Genomic DNA, 22500 nt, shown 5'->3' with positions numbered 1-22500 from the left:
GAGAGGTCTCAGAAGAGCAGGGGGTACCCTGTGGGGCTACCCAAGGCTCTGGGTCTCTACGCTTAGCCTGGATGATGGAAGCAGAAGCAGACACAGGCGCTTTAGGGGATGAGGAAGCAAGGCCTGAAGTAGAGGATGTCTTGGGTGACAAAGCTCTCCACATGGCATCGAAGGCACCAACGGGATGGGAAAGAATAGACAGATCCAAGGGAACCGTCAAACCCTCCCGCACAGAGGCAGTGGGCTCCGAACCGGAGGTAGGAGCAGAGGTCATCCGAGCCGAAGCCCCGAGAGGGAAAGTCGGCACTGACAACTCTGTTCGACTATCCTTTCCAGATCCGACTGGAGTGTGTTGGCTTCTAGAATCCCCAGTCGGCACCGAGGACACTGGAGGAAGAGTAGAGTAGTCGAAGGAACAGTAGTGGTCTTCGGCTCAGAAGCCGCTTGGGTCGGAGCCGACCGCAATTTAGCAAGGCCTGGTGTCTGTAGGAGCTTCTGCACCAATCGATCCATATACAAATCTGAAAGGCTGACAGACCTAGATGTTCTGGTACTGGTTGAATGGCCCCCATATCCATGAGGGACGTAACCTGTTTCTGTGCCTCTGCCCATTGATTTTTGGGCAGGTCTGGCCAATCGTTTGCCATTGGCCGAGTGTGGAAATGGAATCTGTATCCGTGATACTATGTTTAGTACCCACTTGTCCTGGGTTATTAAATGCCAATTTTCAGCAAAAAGTGCTAATTTTCCCCCTAAGGGTGCTGTCAAAAAGATAAGTGCTTGGTGTAGGCAGAGGGAAGTCATTGGGACTGTTTTCTGTAGGTTTGTACTTTATCTCCTCCAGAGTTGAAGGTAGGAGCACCACATTGCATTGACCTGTATGAATCTTGCGCCTGGTATCTGGAACCCTTAGGGCATCTGGATTTGCCCTTTTGAGCTCTGTCTGACATAGGAAAGGACCAATTCTTTGCAGGCCAGTGTCTACTGAGACTTGGTGGCTGCACTTGTAAGAAGTCTAACAGTTTGAATAGACATAGCTTTATCTTCCATTTTCTTTAAAACCTCGTCTGCCTTACTACCAAACAGAGTATCCTGCTGTAAAGGTGCATCTAGCAATTTAGCTTTAACATGATCAGGCAAATTCTGTTCCTTTAGCCAGGGATGCCGCCTAATCACAGATCCAGTAACTGCAGCCCTACAGGAGGCCTCTAAGGAGTCAAAACTACATTGCAAAGTATGCTTTCCAACCTGTTCAGCTGCATGCAATAATTTCTGCAATTCTTTATTTTCTGCACATTCAGAAATCAACATAAAGAGTAAATATAATAAGTACAAATATCACACTAAAACACTCACATTATAATTCTAAGCATTACAAGATATGTAAAACATACAATGAAAAAGCCAAAAAACAAATCCAAAACCACAGTCTGGAAGGAGAATCGAATGAAAACGCTGGAATGGAAAGAAATAGCGTAGTAAACACTTTATTTCCGCTTCGTCAACAGACTTCATCAGAATGACAAACTAAAAACACACCCATTATATACTCTAATTCCTAACCAATAAAACAATTAATTACACAATTAATCAATCAATTAACTTATCCAATCAAGTCTAAAAATAAAAAAAGAAAAAAGAAAAAAAAAAAAAAAAAAAAAAAAATATATACATATTTATTAAAAATACATTTAACTTTAAATAATTTAACATCAGTTAAAAAAGGAGGAAAGCAAACCTATTAATTCTTTGTCAATATTTAATCGAGACCCTTTCAAAAAACATTTAATATTAATGGTCTCATTAAGACCTGGGGGCTTGTCAGCTTTTAATCTGACTTGCCAAAGTGTTTCCCTTTGTTCTACAAAATTTTTGTAATCACCACCCCTTAAGTCAGATTTAACAACCTCTACCACTGAAAATAAAAATTTTTTAAAATTTTTACAAAATGACAGTGTCTAAATAAGACACTATTAACATCTTTGCTCTTAATATTATAAACGTTCTCGAATACGAACATTAAGACTACGGGTGGTCATACCAACGTAGAACCCAGGGCAGGAACTACACATGGCAATATACACTACCCCCTCAGTACGACAATTAACAAATTCTGGCACCATAAAAGTCCGGTCCATAGTATCTATAACAACAATAGGACCTTTAGAAATATATCTACACATGTTACAATTATTGCAGGCAAACATACCCTTGCTTTCAATATTTCTATTTTTCAAAGAACATTTGTCAAATTCCAGAGCTTTTTTAATATTATATACATTCCTGTACACAAAATTAGGTTTATTACCTAAAACTCGAAAAATATCAGAATTTCCCTCAATAATTTTCCAGTTATTCAATAAAATTCTTCTAATTTGATCCCCATCCATACTCATTTCCAAGGAACAAACTAAATTGTCACATTTCACATTCTTGGCATGTTTGTTACTATACAAATTTTGAAAAGCAGAATTTGGAATGTTTAATAATGCTGGATAAAACGAATGACGTTTGCCCAACACTTCACTTATAATATTATCCAATAATTCTGGTGGATAGCCTCTCTCAAGGAACAGATTTTTAATAAACTCTATCTCCAAAACAAGATCCCTATCATCTGAGGTCATCCGACATGCCCTAATGACTTGTCCTTTGGGAATGTTACGTATCATGTATTTGGGATGTGCACTTGAATAATGGACATAACTGTTCAGTAAATGTCTTTTCGATGTATTTTACTTTTGAATTTCCCATCCAAAAAGTCCCACAAGACACAAATATCCAAAAAATTAATCCTAAGACCAACATCACCTAGAGTAAATTTCAAAAAACAGTTCGACATATTAATTTCAGAAAGAAAATGAACAACAGATGTTTTGTTCCCTTCAATAATGAAAATCAAATCATCAACAAATCTCTGATAAAATAAAATATTAAATCGGTGTACTAAATGCCTTAAAAAAGTAGATTCCCACCAGATCATAACAATGTTTGCATAAGAGGGTGCGGCAGAAGACCCCATAGCTACCCCCCTCTTTTGCCGATAAAATTTATCCTTAAAAATAAAATAGTTGTTTTGTAGTATGATCTCTATGAACCTACAAATGGTGGAGATTTGTCCAACTGAATGTTGCCCATTTTGTGTTAGTACAATACGAACAGCTTCGACCCCCTCATCATGTGGAATACATGTAAACAAAGAAGTTACATCTAAAGTAAAAAGCAGATGTTTATTTGGATCAAAAATTGCCCTGGCAGCAAAGGAATTCAATTTGGTTAAAAAATGCCAGGAATCCTGCAGAAAGCTTTCCTGCTTAGAAATTATGGGACCAAGGGTGGCATCAACAATCAAGGAGATACCCTCAGTGACGGAGTTCGGTGCTGACACTATTGGCCTAAAAGGAGGCTCAAATGTGTTCTTATGTGTTTTCGGAATCACAAATAAGATACCAATCCTGGGATTCTTAATAACACAGAACTCATAAACGTCCAAGTCAATCTCATTACACATTAAAGCTTCATAAAGAAAAGAATGAATTAAACGTTGTTTCCTCTTGATGTCATAAAGGGAAATGACCTCATATTCATCCTCATTCCCTAATAGTTGTAACATTTTTAAACAATATGCATCCTGCTTCATTATGACTATATTGCCCCCTTTGTCACTTTTCATAAATCTAATGTCCCCATTTCTTTGACATTAACTCCTTAAATGCTTTCCTGTCATTGTAACTTAAATTGTATTCCGTTTTACCTCTCTTTAAAAATATTCCTTCAACTTCTCTAATGCATGCTTCTTCAAACACTTTAATAGTATTACTAAGAGTGGGGTTATAATCTGAAGGTTTTTTAAGCGGTTTCTTAATAACTGGAATATCGCTTAATATATAATTCAAGTTCATTTTCCTGGTGAACTTTTTAATGTCCACAATAGTTCTGCACAAGTCTGCCTTCCTAGTGGGCACAAAATTTAAACCTAAACGTAATAACCTAAGTTCACAGGGTGTAAAAATATGCTCTGTTAGATTGATAATGTCCGAATTGTCATTCAATGAAGTTAATTCTCGTCTCCCGAGGAGTTCGAATTCAGAAAAGTCCGGCTTCTCGTGAGGACGGTTTTCTTCGGCTGTAAGCATTTCTTCCCTAAAAAACCATTAACATTATTAACATTGTTAGACACACTGTTTAAAACAGTGGAAGGTTCTTTATCAGTCCCAGTTGTGTCAACAATTTCATCCAAGGTATTTAAATCGCCACTCGACATCTTATCGCCTGTATTATTAGCAACCTGTTCAGATGTTTTTAAAGAACCAACATTGGTCCTTGTAAAAGAAGTACAAACCTCATTGGTGTTTCCACAATCCGAACCCTGAATACATGCAGTTGCTTTTCCGTGAGAAAAACTACCAAAAGATTCTTTGGTAGCAACCACGGAACTGTAGTGTCGCCTATTAAAACCTTGATAACTTTGTTGTTTATTGTTATAGTCCCTGTTGTTTGAAACAAAATGGGAATATGCTGTTTTTGTTTCATACGCAATAATGTCTCGTTGTAATTTTGTTTGCTTTCTATTTGTGATTTCTAATGAGTGTTTTTCAACCTCATCGAAAACTGACTTAAAAACATCACCATTGTAAACGTTACTGTCCGCTATTTCTTGCTCTAACTGATCAATCTCATCCTTTAAGTTAGACATCTTTACAACATTATGATCGATAAGCAGTCTTAAAAATGCCATACCTGCTTCATTGAAGAATGTTACCAAAGTCCCAAACATAGCATCTCCTGTATGTACGCCGTTGGGGCATTTGAAAAATCTCAACCCCTTCGGCATAATTTTTAACTCGATACATTGTTCAAAATAACAATTTTCAACAACTAGAGAACGATGTCTTTTCACCAACTTCGTTAGAACATCACGTTTCCTGTTGATTTCTTCATTGTTGTAATGTTGTCTACACGAAAAATTTACAAAGGGGTTGTGCAACGGTTTCAGCAAGGATTTTACTCGGGACTTGTTGGTAGCACCAAAAGCAGAAGTACCTGTTACAGTTTTTGTCGCCGGATTGCTGACGTTGTTACCAGGCTCCACTTCAACTACTTGTATCAAGCTCATTAAAGGAACCACTCGGACTTGAGGCATTCGCCGCTTGTGAAGTTTTTGCAGTGGCATTCGCCATTAAAAATTTCAAAGACTTTTGAATATCCATCAATGTTGTCAAAAGTAAACTGTTCATATCCTTACCAGCATCGCTGCTTGGAAAAGTATAGGTGGATAAATTTAACAGCTCATCATCCATCTCCCCTTCCATGTCAGCACTTGAACCAAAACAAACAATGAAAAAGCCAAAAAACAAATCCAAAACCACAGTCTGGAAGGAGAATTGAATGAAAACGCTGGAATGGAAAGAAATAGCGTAGTAAACACTTTATTTCCGCTTTCGTCAACAGACTTCATCAGAATGACATAAACTAAAAACACACCCATTATATACTCTAATTCCTAACCAATAAAACAATTAATTACACAATTAATCAATCAATTAACTTATCCAATCAAGTCTAAAAATAAAAAAAGAAAAAAAAAAAAAAAAATATATATATATATATATTTATTAAAAATACATTTAACTTTAAATAATTTAACATCAGTTAAAAAAGGAGGAAAGCAAACCTATTAATTCTTTGTCAATATTTAATCGAGACCCTTTCAAAAAACATTTAATATTAATGGTCTCATTAAGACCTGGGGGCTTGTCAGCTTTTAATCTGACTTGCCAAAGTGTTTCCCTTTGTTCTACAAAATTTTTGTAATCACCACCCCTTAAGTCAGATTTAACAACCTCTACCACTGAAAATAAAAATTTTTTAAAATTTTTACAAATGACAGAGTGTCTAAATAAGACACTATTAACATCTTTGCTCTTAATATTATAAACATGTTCTCGAATACGAACATTAAGACTACGGGTGGTCATACCAACATAGAACCCAGGGCAGGAACTACACATGGCAATATACACTACCCCCTCAGTATGACCATTAACAAATTCTGGCACCATAAAAGTCCGGTCCATAGTATCTATAACAACAATAGGACCTTTAGAAATATATCTACACATGTTACAATTATTGCAGGCAAACATACCCTTGGCTTTCAATATTTCTATTTTTCAAAGAACATTTGTCAAATTCCAGAGCTTTTTTAATATTATATACATTCCTGTACACAAAATTAGGTTTATTACCTAAAACTCGAAAAATATCAGAATTTCCCTCAATAATTTTCCAGTTATTCAATAAAATTCTTCTAATTTGATCCCCATCCATACTCATTTCCAAGGAACAAACTCAATTGTCACATTTCACATTCTTGGCATGTTTGTTACTATACAAATTTTGAAAAGCAGAATTTGGAATGTTTAATAATGCTGGATAAACGAATGACGTTTGCCCAACACTTCACTTATAATATTATCCAATAATTCTGGTGGATAGCCTCTCTCAAGGAACAAATTTTTAATAAACTCTATCTCCAAAACAAGATCCCTATCATCTGAGGTCATCCGACATGCCCTAATGACTTGTCCTTTGGGAATGTTACGTATCATGTATTTGGGATGTGCACTTGAATAATGGACATAACTGATCGTAAATGTCTTTTTTCGATGTATTTTACTTTTGAATTTCCCATCCAAAAAGTCCCACAAGACACAAATATCCAAAAAATTAATCCTAAGACCAACATCACCTAGAGTAAATTTCAAAAAACAGTTCGACATATTAATTTCAGAAAGAAAATGAACAACAGATGTTTTGTTCCCTTCAATAATGAAAATCAAATCATCAACAAATCTCTGATAAAATAAAATATTAAATCGGTGTACTAAATGCCTTAAAAAAGTAGATTCCCACCAGATCATAACAATGTTTGCATAAGAGGGTGCGGCAGAAGACCCCATAGCTACCCCCCTCTTTTGCCGATAAAATTTATCCTTAAAAATAAAATAGTTGTTTTGTAGTATGATCTCGATGAACCTACAAATGGTGGAGATTTGTCCAACTGAATGTTGCCCATTTTGTGTTAGTACAATACGAACAGCTTCGACCCCCTCATCATGTGGAATACATGTAAACAAAGAAGTTACATCTAAAGTAAAATCTAACAGAGCATATTTTTACACCCTGTGAACTTAGGTTATTACGTTTAGGTTTAAATTTTGTGCCCACTAAGAAGGCAGACTTGTGCAGAACTATTGTGGACATTAAAAAGTTCACCAGGAAAATGAACTTGAATTATATATTAAGCGATATTCCAGTTATTAAGAAACCGCTTAAAAAACCTTCAGATTATAACCCCACTCTAAGTAATACTATTAAAGTGTTTGAAGAAGCATGCATTAGAGAAGTTGAAGGAATATTTTTAAAGAGAGGTAAAACGGAATACAATTTAAGTTACAATGACAGGAAAGCATTTAAGGAGTTATGTCAAAGAAATGGGGACATTAGATTTATGAAAAGTGACAAGGGGGGCAATATAGTCATAATGAAGCAGGATGCATATTGTTTAAAAATGTTACAACTATTAGGGAATGAGGATGAATATGAGGTCATTTCCCTTTAAGACATCAAGAGGAAACAACGTTTAATTCATTCTTTTCTTTATGAAGCTTTAATGTGTAATGAGATTGACTTGGACGTTTATGAGTTCTGTGTTAAGAATCCCAGGATTGGTATCTTATTTGGGATTCCGAAAACACATAAGAACACATTTGAGCCTCCTTTTAGGCCAATAGTGTCAGCACCGAACTCCGTCACTGAGGGTATCTCCTTGATTGTTGATGCCACCCTTGGTCCCATAATTTCTAAGCAGGAAAGCTTTCTGCAGGATTCCTGGCATTTTTTAACCAAATTGAATTCCTTTGCTGCCAGGGCAATTTTTGATCCAAATAAACATCTGCTTTTTACTTTAGATGTAACTTCTTTGTTTACATGTATTCCACATGATGAGGGGTCAAGCTGTTCAGATTGTACTAACACAAAATGGGCAACATTCAGTTGGACAAATCTCCACCATTTGTAGGTTCATCGAGATCATACTACAAAACAACTATTTTATTTTTAAGGATAAATTTTATCGGCAAAAGAGGGGGGTAGCTATGGGGTCTTCTGCCGCACCCTCTTATGCAAACATTGTTATGATCTGGTGGGAATCTACTTTTTTAAGGCATTTAGTACACCGATTTAATATTTTATTTTATCAGAGATTTGTTGATGATTTGATTTTCATTATTGAAGGGAACAAAACATCTGTTGTTCATTTTCTTTCTGAAATTAATATGTCGAACTGTTTTTTGAAATTTACTCTAGGTGATGTTGGTCTTAGGATTAATTTTTTGGATATTTGTGTCTTGTGGGACTTTTTGGATGGGAAATTCAAAAGTAAAATACATCGAAAAAAGACATTTACGAACAGTTATGTCCATTATTCAAGTGCACATCCCAAATACATGATACGTAACATTCCCAAAGGACAAGTCATTAGGGCATGTCGGATGACCTCAGATGATAGGGATCTTGTTTTGGAGATAGAGTTTATTAAAAATTTGTTCCTTGAGAGAGGCTATCCACCAGAATTATTGGATAATATTATAAGTGAAGTGTTGGGCAAACGTCATTCGTTTTATCCAGCATTATTAAACATTCCAAATTCTGCTTTTCAAAATTTGTATAGTAACAAACATGCCAAGAATGTGAAATGTGACAATTTAGTTTGTTCCTTGGAAATGAGTATGGATGGGGATCAAATTAGAAGAATTTTATTGAATAACTGGAAAATTATTGAGGGAAATTCTGATATTTTTCGAGTTTTAGGTAATAAACCTAATTTTGTGTACAGGAATGTATATAATATTAAAAAAGCTCTGGAATTTGACAAATGTTCTTTGAAAAATAGAAATATTGAAAGCAAGGGTATGTTTGCCTGCAATAATTGTAACATGTGTAGATATATTTCTAAAGGTCCTATTGTTGTTATAGATACTATGGACCGGACTTTATGGTGCCAGAATTTGTTAATTGTCGCACTGAGGGGTAGTGTATATTGCCATGTGTAGTTCCTGCCCTGGGTTCTACGTTGGTATGACCACCCGTAGTCTTAATGTTCGTATTCGAGAACATGTTTATAATATTAAGAGCAAAGATGTTAATAGTGTCTTATTTAGACACTCTGTCATTTGTAAAAATTTTAAAAAATTTTTATTTTCAGTGGTAGAGGTTGTTAAATCTGACTTAAGGGGTGGTGATTACAAAAATTTTGTAGAACAAAGGGAAACACTTTGGCAAGTCAGATTAAAAGCTGACAAGCCCCCAGGTCTTAATGAGACCATTAATATTAAATGTTTTTTGAAAGGGTCTCGATTAAATATTGACAAAGAATTAATAGGTTTGCTTTCCTCCTTTTTTAACTGATGTTAAATTATTTAAAGTTAAATGTATTTTTAATAAATATATATATTTTTTTTTTTTTTCTTTTTTATTTTTTTATTTTTAGACTTGATTGGATAAGTTAATTGATTGATTAATTGTGTAATTAATTGTTTTATTGGTTAGGAATTAGAGTATATAATGGGTGTGTTTTTAGTTTATGTCATTCTGATGAAGTCGGTTGACGAAAGCGGAAATAAAGTGTTTACTACGCTATTTCTTTCCATTCCAGCGTTTTCATTCGATTCTCCTTCCAGACTGTGGTTTTGGATATGTAAAACATACTCAATTCAACTAGGCCAAAAACAACGAGGCCAACTCTCTAAAGATTAATTATAGCAGGAATAGGATATCACACGGGAAGGAGGAAGCTATAAGAGCTATCTAACTAGTTATGCAAAATACTAGAAAAGCTGTATCTGAAAGCTAGTAAAATAGAAATTTTTTTTTAAAGTTACTGGCCTGAGCATACACTGGAACCTCCGATCAGATGCAGTGGCAAACTAGATCCAGGGTAATTCACAGTGCATCATGGGATAGGGGGCTTGGCCTCCAGGTACTGGAAGACCTCGAGCTTTGCACATGGCCGTATCGGAGCAGAGGGATCAGCTCCGAACCCATCAGTCAAGAATGAACGGAGAGACTGAACAACTTCACAATTGTTTTTTCCCATTCTGAGCCCACGGCACTTGTGAAACAAATAGTGCTTATTAAGTAGGCAAGACTAATCAGAGATTTAAGGATAGAATATGCAGTCATATGTTAGAGATAAGAAGGCAAGTGGAAGGCAATGCCTTATGTAAACATATGCTAAAATCAGACTATACACATTTTTAAATTTATGATCTCGTATGTCGTACCTGAATTTATTAGGGGAGGAGACATACAAAAACCTAACTGAAAAAGAGGAAAGTAAATGGATTTTATGCTTCAGGGCACAATATCTGCCAGGACTGAACGAGGCATTCAGTATCAAATCATTTCTTAAAGAACTACAAAACAAAGTAAAATAACAGTTTCTTTAAACTTTTTAATTAACTTTTATCATCTGATCTTAATCATTTAATTATTTAACTTGTTCTCATTATCAAGTGTATAAATATGAGATTTTATCTTTGAATATTTTTTCTGCCTGAAGTGTTTTTGTGAAAGTTTACTTGCGATTAAAGTTAATTTGATTATACTTGTGCATCCGAATTGCTTGTTTTTACAGTTTTAGAAATAAATCGTGTTACTATAAGAAAAATACTGCTTACTATCCTTGACAGTGGAACCCATGTCTAACCACGATGGCGGTGAATGAGATCTGAGGTGTTGGGTCAGAATAGAGATTATGTATAGGAGTTGCTCGAGAGTTGGATCAGAAGTGTTATGTATGTGGCCAAGTCGGATCCAAAACCATCTGCAAGGAAGCATGAAAAGGACGTCATCAGATTCAAGAATAACACCTCATGACAAACCCAAAGGCAGCAGCCCTGGAAGATGCAGTGGTAACATCTTAGCTACACTTCATGGAGTGACGAACCATTAGCTACACTTCACAGAGTAGCGAGCCACCTGAGAGGCAGAACCTAAAACAGATAGCAGAAGATTATGCTTCAGAATCGGGGAGATACGGCATGACCTGACAAGCCTGCACAATAAAGGCCAGATATATCTAGTCATGTGGGTCTGACAGGTGATGGCCCAAAAGGCCAAAGTAGAATCAGTACAAACCTCCTTTAAAAATTCACTCCACTGTCTACTGTCCGTCTGAAGGCAAAAGCTTAGAAGAGGGCAAAAGCTTATAAGGCTTGTCAGAGGAGACTGACACCACAATAGGGTCAGGAGAAGGTCAATCAAATAAGAATTGACGATCCGTGGGAACCTTACAGAACCGGTTAGGTTTCTTAAGAATAAAAGGCTGAGAATCTGGACACTGACCCCTTTTATTGCTACCGCTAACACAGCAGCCAATACAGCAGGTACTGCAAAAGGTTTAGGGGTATTCACCTGAAGTAGCTCATACCACCTTTTTTGGATATCAGACACTTAAGAATCCCACTTAAAAGTATTCCATCATCCTTGCTAGTGTGTCCAAAAGATAATTCCTCAAAAGGAGACTCGGGACTTGTAGACCCTTCTTCATCAGAACCATAAGCCAAAGTGAAGGCATCTGGTAATAACAGGACAGGGACTTATCAGACTCTGAATTTTCATCTGAGGAATCAGGTCCACTAGCTCACTTGGAAGCAGTAGAAGTCTAAAGGAGGATATTTAGGGCAAACAGAAGTATGTTTAGTCATCTGCTTTTTCTTAGCAAGAACGTCTGCTCTGACAAACACCAGAAGTTCTGACGAGATTCAATAAGAGTTCCTGACAAAATCTTGCCAAATCCCTCTGGGGCCCTCCAAGATTATCAACCATAGTCGCCCCCTGACATACGGAACACACTCCCGCAAAGCTTCAGAAGATGTGCGGAACGAAAGATCCATCCCGGCCTCAGATAGGGTTGGGGTAGATGAATCCTATACAGACGCCAGATGGTATCAAGACATTTAAACCGCTTAGAGAGACATCTGGTGAAGGCTGGACAAAAAGTATCCAGCAGAGGTTTCTTGGCCACCTTTATGCTTAACAGGACCTCTGTTAGGAAATTCCATCATGCTGCCTTGGGCTATAATTTAAGCCTTTGGCTCTCAAGACAGATGACAAGGGAAAGTAAGTGACTTATTCAAGTTTTGGATACAAATGCAACAGGATGTATGGTGACATATGGTGGTGGGAAGCACCCAGACAAAAAATACTGACAATACTTACGGGAAATTTGACTCCCACACACATTTTCCCTGCTTGGATGACATGAACTCTACGTAACTAAAAGGTAACAAAATTAAAGGACAATAAAAAAGACCCCAAAGGGGCACTTCTCTGACTGCTAGGCATGAAGCACAAAAGGGCATTCAGACCGACAAGCAATGATGGCGTTCAGATTGGCAGGAAAGTTGTTCTGAGTAAACGCATCCATATGTCACTTATGCTCTACGTCCTGCATGGGGAACATGTGTGTTGCATACGGTGCATGCAAGGTCTAAAGGCACTGATATACAATAATCATACTTAATTAACAGACCTATGCATGTATGAAAAACATTCTGCCACATAAAAAGTGAACATGCAGCCATGCACATATTTGTATGCATGTCTATCAAGCAGCTTTACTAATTCTAAATTTTTTAGTCATTCTTTAAAATTTCACACAAGAAACGAACAACAATTTTAGCATCATCTCAGTCACAGACCTGTATAAATGCTATAAAGAAATAAAGATTTTAATACTCACTGATTTCCAAACTCAGATGCAACAAACAGAAAACCGGTTTTCAAGACACACATCGCAGTAGCTACAGGAACGGTGTCAAAATACTTCAAACGGATTTCTGTCACCTACAGTGAAGAAAAAAGAGCAACAAAAGCTGTAATGAACTACTAGAAGAAAATATAAGCTGCCAGTGTATGGAATACGAATATTCAAACTCCCAGTCATAGAATGGACGAGAAAAAAACATCACCACCTCTGGAAGAATAAGTCTACACTGAATATGACAAGGAAGAATAAGAAGTTATGTACCTACCAATAATGTTCCATGTTAGTTTTCTTCTCGCCTTCTTTCTTGCTGCTTGGGTTCGGAGTCGATCCTCGGCTCCGACTCTGCCATCTTCAAAAGCTCGAGAGCTGCTTACTGGCTCGAGGCCCCCCCTATATCCCATGATGCCTGGCGCTAGATACCCAGATCTCATTTAGTAACCTAACTAGAGACATAATAATAACAATTATAATCCAGTAAAATGTAGCAGGATCCAGGAACCTACTGGAGAGACTGACAGTCAGAAGTAATAGCCAGAGAAGACTCAGTCAGTGATAAACAAACCTAAGTAACTCTTCTCGGTCTACTAGGATAGGGGGATGGAGGGTGGGATGCAAGAAAGAAGGCGAGAAGACAACTAACATGGAACGTTATGGTAGGTACATAACTTCTTAATGTTAAGTTGTCTATCTCGTCTTCATTCTTGCTGGTTGGGACAGCATCCCTAGCACCTCAATCCTGGGTGGCTCATCGGAACAGACTCTTCAGAACAGTGGAACCAAAATCAGCTCTGCTTCTGGAAGCCACATCCAGCTTATAATGTGAAATGAAGGTATGTGGATTAGCCCATGCAGCTGCCGCACAATTAGTTTCCATTGGCAAACTGGCTTGAAAAGCCACAGAAGTAGCTAGAGCTCTGGTGCAGTGACCTTTGGGTTTAGCAGGAAGCTATTTCTTAACTGATATATAAAAGTAATAGTAGAAGTCAACCACCTAGATAAGGTGACTTTTGACACCGGTGTGCCTTGTTTTCCCTCAGCGTAGGACAGGAACAACTGGTATGATTTTCTGATTTACTTGGTTCTATGCAGGTAAAAGCGTAATTGTATATGAACGTCCAACTGATGTAACTTGTATTCTGCCTTGTTGGAATAATTTGGAAAGAACACAGGTAGCTCAATTGACCGATGCAAATTATAATCAGAAGTAACCTTTGGAAGAAAGGAAGGGTTAGTCCTAAGAGAAACTATCATTGTGAAAAACTAGGTAAGGAGGACGAACACAAAGAGCCTGAAGTTCAGAAACTCTTCTAGCCGACGTAACTGCAACCAGAAGAAGGGTTTTCCAAGAAAGAAACTTCAAGGAACAAGAAGCTGCCGGTTCAAAGGGGGGTAGTATCAGGGAAGCTAAAATGAAATTCAGATCCCATGGAAGCGGGGGATCTCTTACTGGGGGGGCCTGAGTAGAGTGGTCATTTAAGAAAGGCTTTACAAAGCTTATGGGACATGATACCTGAATCAGATAGGCCCGTATGAAAGTTTGAAATTGCAGCAAGCTGAACTCTAATCGTGGTAGAAAAGGATCCAGTTCGAAAAAGTTGTGCTAGAAATTCTAAAATATGGTGCAAAGGGGCTGAAAAGGGATCTATATTTCTGGTCTCTGCCCATAAGGAACAATGTTTCCACTTACTAGCATAAGTTTTTCTAGTGGTGGACTTATGCAAGGATAAGATGATTTCACGCACTGAGTGGGAGATGTTGGGAAGCCTGGCTAAGGTCGGAAGTGGAGAAACCAAGCAGTGAGCTGAAGAGATTGGTGCAGCCCACCCGATTGATGGATCAGGAGGTCTGGAATTGGGTCCAGGGCTGCTCCAGAAGGTGATTATGCAGGAAAGGGAACCAAATTTGTCGAGGCCAGTAAGGGGCAATGAGGATCATCTTGCATCCCAATATGGTAGCTTTCTGAATTAAGTTTGGGAATCAGGGGAAACGGAGGGAATGCATAAAGAAGTCCCTGAGGCCAATCATGAACTAGAGTGTCTCTGGGGGGGGGGGGGGGGGAGTGTCCGGGAAGAGGGAGAAAAAAGAAGAAATTGTTGCACTTGCTGTTGAAGGGGGGGTGGCAAAAAGGTCGCAGCAAGGCTGACTCCATTTGCGGAAGATTTTGTCCGCCACAGTCTGAGACCACTCATGAGGCATGAGAATTGCTCTGCTCAGCCTGTCTGCTATAACGTTGGACTTCCCAGGGATGTGCGCTGCTATCAGAAACCGTTGGGAAGAGATCGCCCACTGCCAAAGTCTGAGCGTTTCTTGACATAAGGGGTATGACTTGGTTCCGCCCTGCTTGTTGATGTACCATACCACTGGTCATATTGTCTGTTTGAATTGCAATGGTCCCGGTGGGAAGAGAGTTCTGAAGAGCTTGCAACACTAAAAGCACAGCTCTCATCTCCAAGACATTGATATGCAGATGGTACTCATGAGGCTGCCAGGTGCCTTGGACTATTCTGCCCTGAAAATGCACCCCCCCCCACCCGATCAGGGAGGCGTCTGTGGTCAATGTAGCAACTGGAGGAGGAAGAACGAATGGTCTGCCCTGGTGTAATGATGGGGAAACCATCCACCAAACAAGTTGGTTTTTGCATGACCATGTGATCATTACCTTGTGAGACATTGGGAGTTGCTGGAAGGACCATTGTGTGAAAAGCATACACTGAAGAATCATGTGAAAACGTGCTAGGGGGACTAGTACATTATAGCCAGTGCCATGAGACCCAATGTTTTTAGGACGAATCTGGCCTAAATCTTTTTGCATCCTAATAAGACCTGCACATGCCGTCGAATGGCTAACACTCTGTCTACTGGGAGAGTCACTGACATGTCCTTTGTGTTCAAGTTTGAGCCTATAAAAGTGATAGATTGACAAGGCGACAATGCAGACTTCGAAATTTATTGCGATACCTAGAGTGGAGCACGTTTGGATGGTGTAGTCTCTGGCTCGCAGCAGGTGATGCCTGGTGGTTGCAGTAAGGAGCCAGTCGTCTAAATATGGAAACACCTGGAATCCTTGCCGTCTCAAGTGAGCGGTGACTACTGCCAAACATTTGGTGAACACCCTGGGGGCTGTGGTGAGACCAAAGAGCAGAGCTCTGAACTGATGATGACTGGCTCCCAGCTGGAAGCGGAGGAATCTTCTGGAGCGTCTGTGCATTTTGATAGGGTAGTAGGCGTCCTGAAGATCTATGGAGCACATCCAATTGTCCTGACCCAGAAAGGGTAAAATGGACTGTAGCGTGACAATCCGGAACTTCGTTGTTTGAACAGACCTGTTTAGTCTGCTGAGATCCAGAATGGGTCTCCAGTCCCCTGTCTTTTTTGGTACCAAAAAGAACCTTGAGTAAATTCCGGATCCTTGTTAGTCTGCTGGGACTGACTGGATGGCTCTTTTTCTTAGCAGTTTTGAAATTTCTTGAACTGTTTGATCCCTTAGATTGGGTGGAACATCTGGAAGGGATTTGTTGGAAAAAGAGTTGAGTGCGAAAGAAGGGGATTTTGTAGCCTTCGGATACGATAGAAAGTACCCATTTGTCTTGTGTTATACTTTGCCAGGCTTTTGGGTACAGCGATAATCTTCCCCCGACTGCCTCCGAAGGTGGACAGTCGGGCAGCACTTCAGGGATGCTGGAAGGGCTTCTCAGAGAAGGATTCTCTTTGGCCCTGATTCTGTGGACCCCCTCTCCCCCTAGGGTGGCGTCTATTGTTGTTCCCTCCTCTGCCCCTGGAGGGGAACTCTCCACGTGCATCAGGCACGGCTCCCTGGGATTTACGGAATCACATCTTCCCACTCTTCTGACCCTTGGGATACGGTCTTGAAGGAGTGGAAAAAGGACTCCAACGGCAGAGAGAGTCTTGCCTTCCTGCTCACACCTGGTAAGGGTATCCTTCACCTGTGGACCAAACAGATCTGAACCATCAAAGGGGGTGTTGGTGAAAGACGCCCTGAAGGGTTCCGCAAAGTTGCATAACCGCATCCAAGCGCGTCTCCTCAAAGCCACACTTGTGCCTGCGGCCCTACTCGCTCCATCGGCTGCATAAGAGATGAGCCGCATGGAGGAGTTCACTACAGAATTTAGAGTCGCCAGCTGGGAGGCAATCTTAGCCTGAGCCCCCACAGCTGATGGATCTTGAAGGGCATCTCCTAGCTCTTTAAGGAGAACCCTTTGAAGGCGGGTAAAATGGCACAAATAATTCAGAGACCTCATGGAAAAGGTCGCAGAGGAAAACATCCGCTTCCCATATCTGTCCATCGTCCTAGATTCCTTATTAGGGGGATGCACAGACGAAGAAGATTCAGCCAACTCCTTTTTAGTGGCCACTGCTACCACCATGGCATCAACGGGAACACCCTTGGTCAGAAATTGCTGGTCTTGAGGGGCAGTGATGAATTTTGTGGGCCTGCAGGGAGTTGGTTCCATTGTGTCTGGAGCTGACCACACCTTTCGAGCCACCACCGACATCAGTGGTTCGAAAGGCAGAGACACCCAGGAGGTGGAGAGTCGGGAACCAAACGCGTCCAGGAATACAGACTCATCCTCCGAGGGTTAAGGGTAGTCTAGGTCCCCCTCTGCCTAAGGATTTCAAGGATGTCTGAGAAGGAGACGTCCTCAGAGGGGGATCTTGGGGACCCTTCAGACTCCTCCAAGTCTGTATCTGAAGTGACAGACTCAGGGGAGTCAACATGCTTCCTCTTGCATTTCCTCTTTTGAGGGGGCTCCTCTGAAGGAACGGGGGAGGCTTCGGAAGAGGAAGATACACCCAATGGGGTGCCCTGGAGCGCTTGTTCCCCACGCTTGGGGTCTGGAGGAGGGGCAGAGGCAGGAGCAGGCACCATGGGGGGAGGAGCCGATGAGGCTGACCGTGAGGCTGACTCAGACGCCAGCACACTTCTCATGACCTCGAAGGCACCCCTTCCCGATACTGGAGAAGGCTCCGGCTCTGAAGAGACCGGAATCCTTCCCGGCACCGAGAGAGACAGCTCCGAAGCCGATGTAGGAGCCGAACTCACCTGCGCCGAAGCTCCGAGAGGGAGAACGGGGTCTGACAAGGGTCCGATGCCACTCGCCCTCTTGGCGCCGACGAGGGAGTTCCGGCACCCAGATCCCTCCAAGGACGGCACCATGGAAGAGATCGGAGCCGACGACGGAACCGAAAGGGGAGGTATCAGTGCCGACGGACCCATGGATCCAGCCACAGCATGCTCCGGCTCTGAACTCAAGAGATGAGTCGAAGGAGGAACTATTGCAGAAACAGATAGAGCCGAACCCTGATGAGGGGGGCTGGATAGCATTTTTGCCAGGGCCTGCGACTTTAAAAGCCTGCTCACCACTCTCTCCAAATCACGGTCAGATAGCCTAGATGACAGAATGGAGTGGGATCGATGACTCCGCTCAGATTGCAATAAGGGTGACCCTGGAGCTGAGTGCATCGACTCCAAGGATGGTGACCTGGAGCGTTTTTGACTCCCTGATGGTTCCGACAGAAGAGTCGGGGCCGACTGGGAGATAGGTACTTCGGCTCCAGTCGGAGTCGAAGATGAAGCAGAAGCCATACCCGGCGACGAATCCGAGCCGGGAGCCGACAGCTTCGATGGCCTAGAAGGTTTCAGTGACTGAGTCTTGGCCGGTGATCCTTCAGGTTTAAGCAAACCCCTAAGGATAAGCTTATTCCTACGCTCCTGCAGGACTCTTGGACTAAAGACATGACACACCGAACAAGAGTCCTGCAGGTGTAGGGAGCCCAAGCAGTAGACAAGAAGTGTGACCATCTGTCAGAGACATTTTCTGACAGCATGAATCACACTTCTTGAATCCCGACACTTTTGTGTCTTTAGACATTCCTATAAAGGAAAATCAAATACAAAGAACAAGTAGAATGTAAAGTAGGTAACTGGAAAAAACACAATCCACACAAAGTTACCACACCCCAACAGCACACAGACACAATATATACAAGAACTACAAACTACCACAATTTCTAACAAAACTTTTGTCTACCTTAAAAAAAGAAAACAATAAGCCTCTAACTAAAACGGCTTACTTTAAAAAGGCAAACGGGAGTGGGGGAGGGAGAGGAAAAACTGTCTAAGGAGAAAAGTTTTTAAGGGGAATTAAACACTAACCACTACCATAGATCCTACAGCTATGCTATGACAATAAGTATATATCTAATTAAGTACAAAAAGTCCTAAATATTATGAACAAAGTGAAAAAATACGACCTGAGCCAGCAAACGAAACCTCGTAGCAGAAACAGCAAACGAGATCTGGGTATCTAGCGCCAGGCATCATGGGATAAATGGGGGGCCTCGAGCCAGTAAGCAGCTCTCGAGCTTTTGAAGATGGCCGAGTCGGAGCCGAGGATCGGCTCCGAACCCAACCAGCAAGAATGAAGGCGAGATAGACAACTTAACATACTATTTTAGAAATTTAATTCAACTTAATCTGTTAACTGGGTAAACAAGTCAGTCTTGATGAACTGGTCAGGCAAAGTAAAAAAGGGAATGGTAAATGCAATACACAAGCATCCACACCCACCAACCAACTCTCGCCATTCAAACAGCATGCTCTGGAGACATGGGAGGAAACTAAATTTAATACAAGCAGACATAAGGAAACATGCAAACTCCCAAAAGGAAGTGGCCAGATATCATGTTTGAACAACAGACCCTGGAGATGAAGCAAACATTTTAACCAATGGTCTTTTGTGCTACCCATGAATTTAGCTGTGGCCAGCAAAGTAAATCCCATTAGCTAAAACCTACAAAGTGCTGGCTGTTCTGTCTGTCATCAGAACCCAAACAACAACTAAACAATACAATAAACTAATGACCTCATAACAGACAAGGATCAAATGATAGGAAACCTCTCAATAAAGACAAATGTACGACTATACATGGAAAACTTGAACAGCAAGTGACCAAACAGATTGATCTGCCAGAAGACTGAAAAAAAACAGTACATACGGTCAGTTATTTTTCAATCAGCTGCACAGGCCACCTTATTTTTTTTCCCAGTTCGACAAGCTGACTTGAAGAGTATTCTATACACACACATTATATACAAGTGTGTGTGTGTGTGTGTATGTATGTGTGTGTGTGTGTGTGTGTGTGTGTGTGTGTGTGTGTGTGTGTGTGTGTGAGCACAGATACATATACATAGGTTCATAGGTAGATACTAGGCTATCTGCCCTAGAGCATTTATAAGCCTAGCCAGTGCGTTTGGCTTTCGCCTCCCATTTAGATTAGTTAACTGTGCCTCTGTACAGCAAGTCACAGAAGACAGCCCTTTATGGTTAAATTACTGTGCCTCTGTCTAGCAGGGACACAAAAGAGATCCCAGGGGTAAACTTACGATCTCCCATCCACTCGTCAAGATTTCTCTTGAAGAGGGTCAGTGAGGGGCTCTGCCTAACATGAATTATGATTCTGTTCCAGAGTGAGGAGAGCCTCTGGGATATGAATCTGTCACTCCAGCATGTCCCATTTATTGCTGTGCTGAGGTTTAAGTCCCTGGAGCGTGTAGCTCTAAGGGATTTGGATTTCCTGAGGTGGAGCATGTCCATTAATTCTGGGTTAGACATGGCTTTGAACATCAGGCATACATCACCTCTGAGTAGGCAGTAAGCAACTGTGTAGAGCTGGACTTTCTTAAGTCGAACTGCATAGGGCATCTGTTTGAGGCCCATGATCCTCTTGGTGAGGTACTTTTGGGGTCTCTCCAGTTGCTGCAAGTTTCAGGTAAGGTACACCCCAAATGGGGCATTGTATTCAATTATGGGCCTGATGAGTGATGAGTAGAGGGGCATAATGACCTCTCTTGATCTAGATGCGAGCCCTTTCATGATAAGGTGGGCTATATAGAAGGTCTTTCTAACCACTTTGGCAACGTGATTGTCAAAGGAGAGATTACTATCTACTTGGGTCCCCAAATCCCTAATTACTTCTTCCATACTTAATGGATTACCACCTATGTGGCAATTTGTGGGCACTTACTTTTTCCCAAAGGGGATGACTATGCACTTTTTAGCATTTAGCTTGAGGACGTGGCTCTGGCACTAGGTATCCGTCTCTAAGAGACCCTTTTGGAGGATGCTTGTGCCAGCCGGAGAGCCTATTATGGCTCCCAGTTTGCAGTCATCTGCAAACTTGGCCAGCCATAGTCCTCCCATGTTAGCCTGTACCTCGGAGAAGTATATACCGAACAAGAGAGGTCCCAGGACTGAGCCTTGTGAGACGCCACTTGAAACTGGTTTAGAGTCTGACATGGCACCTGCAATTCTGACCATGTGGGTTCTATCCCTGAGCCAGTTTGCAACCCATCTGGTGACATAGGGGTTGATATTTAAGCTGGTAAGCTTATTTATGATGCCAGAGTGGGGTATTGTGTCGAAGGCTTTTGCGAGGTCCAAGCAGGCTGTGTGGTCTACCTTCCCCTCATCTATGGCCTTGGTAACTGTTTCAAAGAAGTCAACTAGGTTTAAGAGGCAAGATCTGCCCTTAAAAAAGCTGAATTGGGTAGAGTCCAGTGTCTGGAGGTTCCCAATGTCTTTGTTTGCGAGTTCCATGATGATATGCTCCATAGCTTTGCAGACCAGCCTAGTCAAGCTTAAAGGGCGATAGTTCCTGGGGTCCATTGTGGCACCACCTTTGTGGAGTGGGACCACTGTTGCTGTACGCCATTCTTTGGGTACATATCCTGTAGTAAGGCTAAGTTTGAACAGTGACTTTATGTGAGGGTTCAGTTCTTCTTGGAGTTCGTGTAAGACGCAGCCCGGGACACCGTCTGGTCCCGTTGATGCTGTGTTTTTTGCTTTGGAGAGGGCAGCTTTCACTTGTGCATCTGTGATGTTTGGGAGGCTACATTTTGTTGGGATAGACATTTGCTCTTTGGGGGGGGGGGTGTTTGCACTGAACCTGTCTGCCAGGATGTTGGCAATGTCTGTGGGTTCAGTGTATTTTATGCCATTTTGCACGAACTCAGAGCATATCTGGGAGTTGCAACCCAGATTCCTGACATAACTAAAGAAGGCCTTGCGATTATCTTTAGCATCTTGGGCAATTTATCTTTCAAAGCTGGCCTTTGATGATTTTATGAGGGATCGTAGTTTCTTCCTAGTACTGATCAGAGATGCCTTCCCTTTATGGGATTTTGCTCTATCATGTAGTAGCTTCTTCATTCTGCTGTATACCTTATTTATGGCCGGGCTCCACCAGACAGGTCTCCTGCTTTTGGAGGAGTGAGTCTTGGTTTTATTTGGGATAGCACGATCCATGCACTGCTGTAGGTGCTCATAGAATGCGTTTGTAAAGGATTCTGCGGTTAGGGCAGTATTTCCCTTTGGCCCAGGGGCTTTGAAGGATTCCACCTCGGTTTTGAGAAGTGTGACGTTTGCTTTTGAGAAATTTTTCACGTGGTTTCCTTAGCTGGGGGTGGGGACGGGATATGGATGTACAGTGAGATTAATTTATGGTCTGATCTTACCAATAAGGGGTTCACCTCTGGTGTGGAACATAGAGTCCCCATGTTGGTAATGACCAGTTCCAATATGTTGCCCCCTCTTGTGGGATTGGTGACCAGTTGTTCCATAGCGTTTGAGTTTATAAATTCTAGG

At 41.1% G+C, this 22500-nt stretch overlaps 1 protein-coding gene across 1 annotated transcript in view; it reads right to left on the bottom strand.

Annotated features, from left to right (window-relative positions):
- Positions 1 to 22500, bottom strand: part of SF3B3 (splicing factor 3b subunit 3) — a 2130119-nt gene that overhangs the window by 1886505 nt on the left and 221114 nt on the right. The window contains exons 13-17 of the mRNA XM_044079526.1: positions 12809 to 12912; positions 4263 to 4955; positions 3755 to 4143; positions 3451 to 3597; positions 1739 to 1915 (exon numbers count right to left, since the gene is read on the bottom strand). Of these exons, the coding sequence (XP_043935461.1) occupies positions 1739 to 1915; positions 3451 to 3597; positions 3755 to 4143; positions 4263 to 4955; positions 12809 to 12912 (1510 nt within the window). The remainder of the gene's footprint in view (positions 1 to 1738; positions 1916 to 3450; positions 3598 to 3754; positions 4144 to 4262; positions 4956 to 12808; positions 12913 to 22500) is intronic.

Source organism: Protopterus annectens, chromosome 8.part0 (genome assembly GCF_019279795.1).
Source record: "Protopterus annectens isolate FY-2018-M chromosome 8.part0, PAN1.0, whole genome shotgun sequence".
NCBI lineage: Eukaryota > Metazoa > Chordata > Ceratodontiformes > Protopteridae > Protopterus > Protopterus annectens.
Note: the sequence above shows the minus strand (reverse complement) of the source record. Positions and strands in the feature narration are given on the sequence as shown.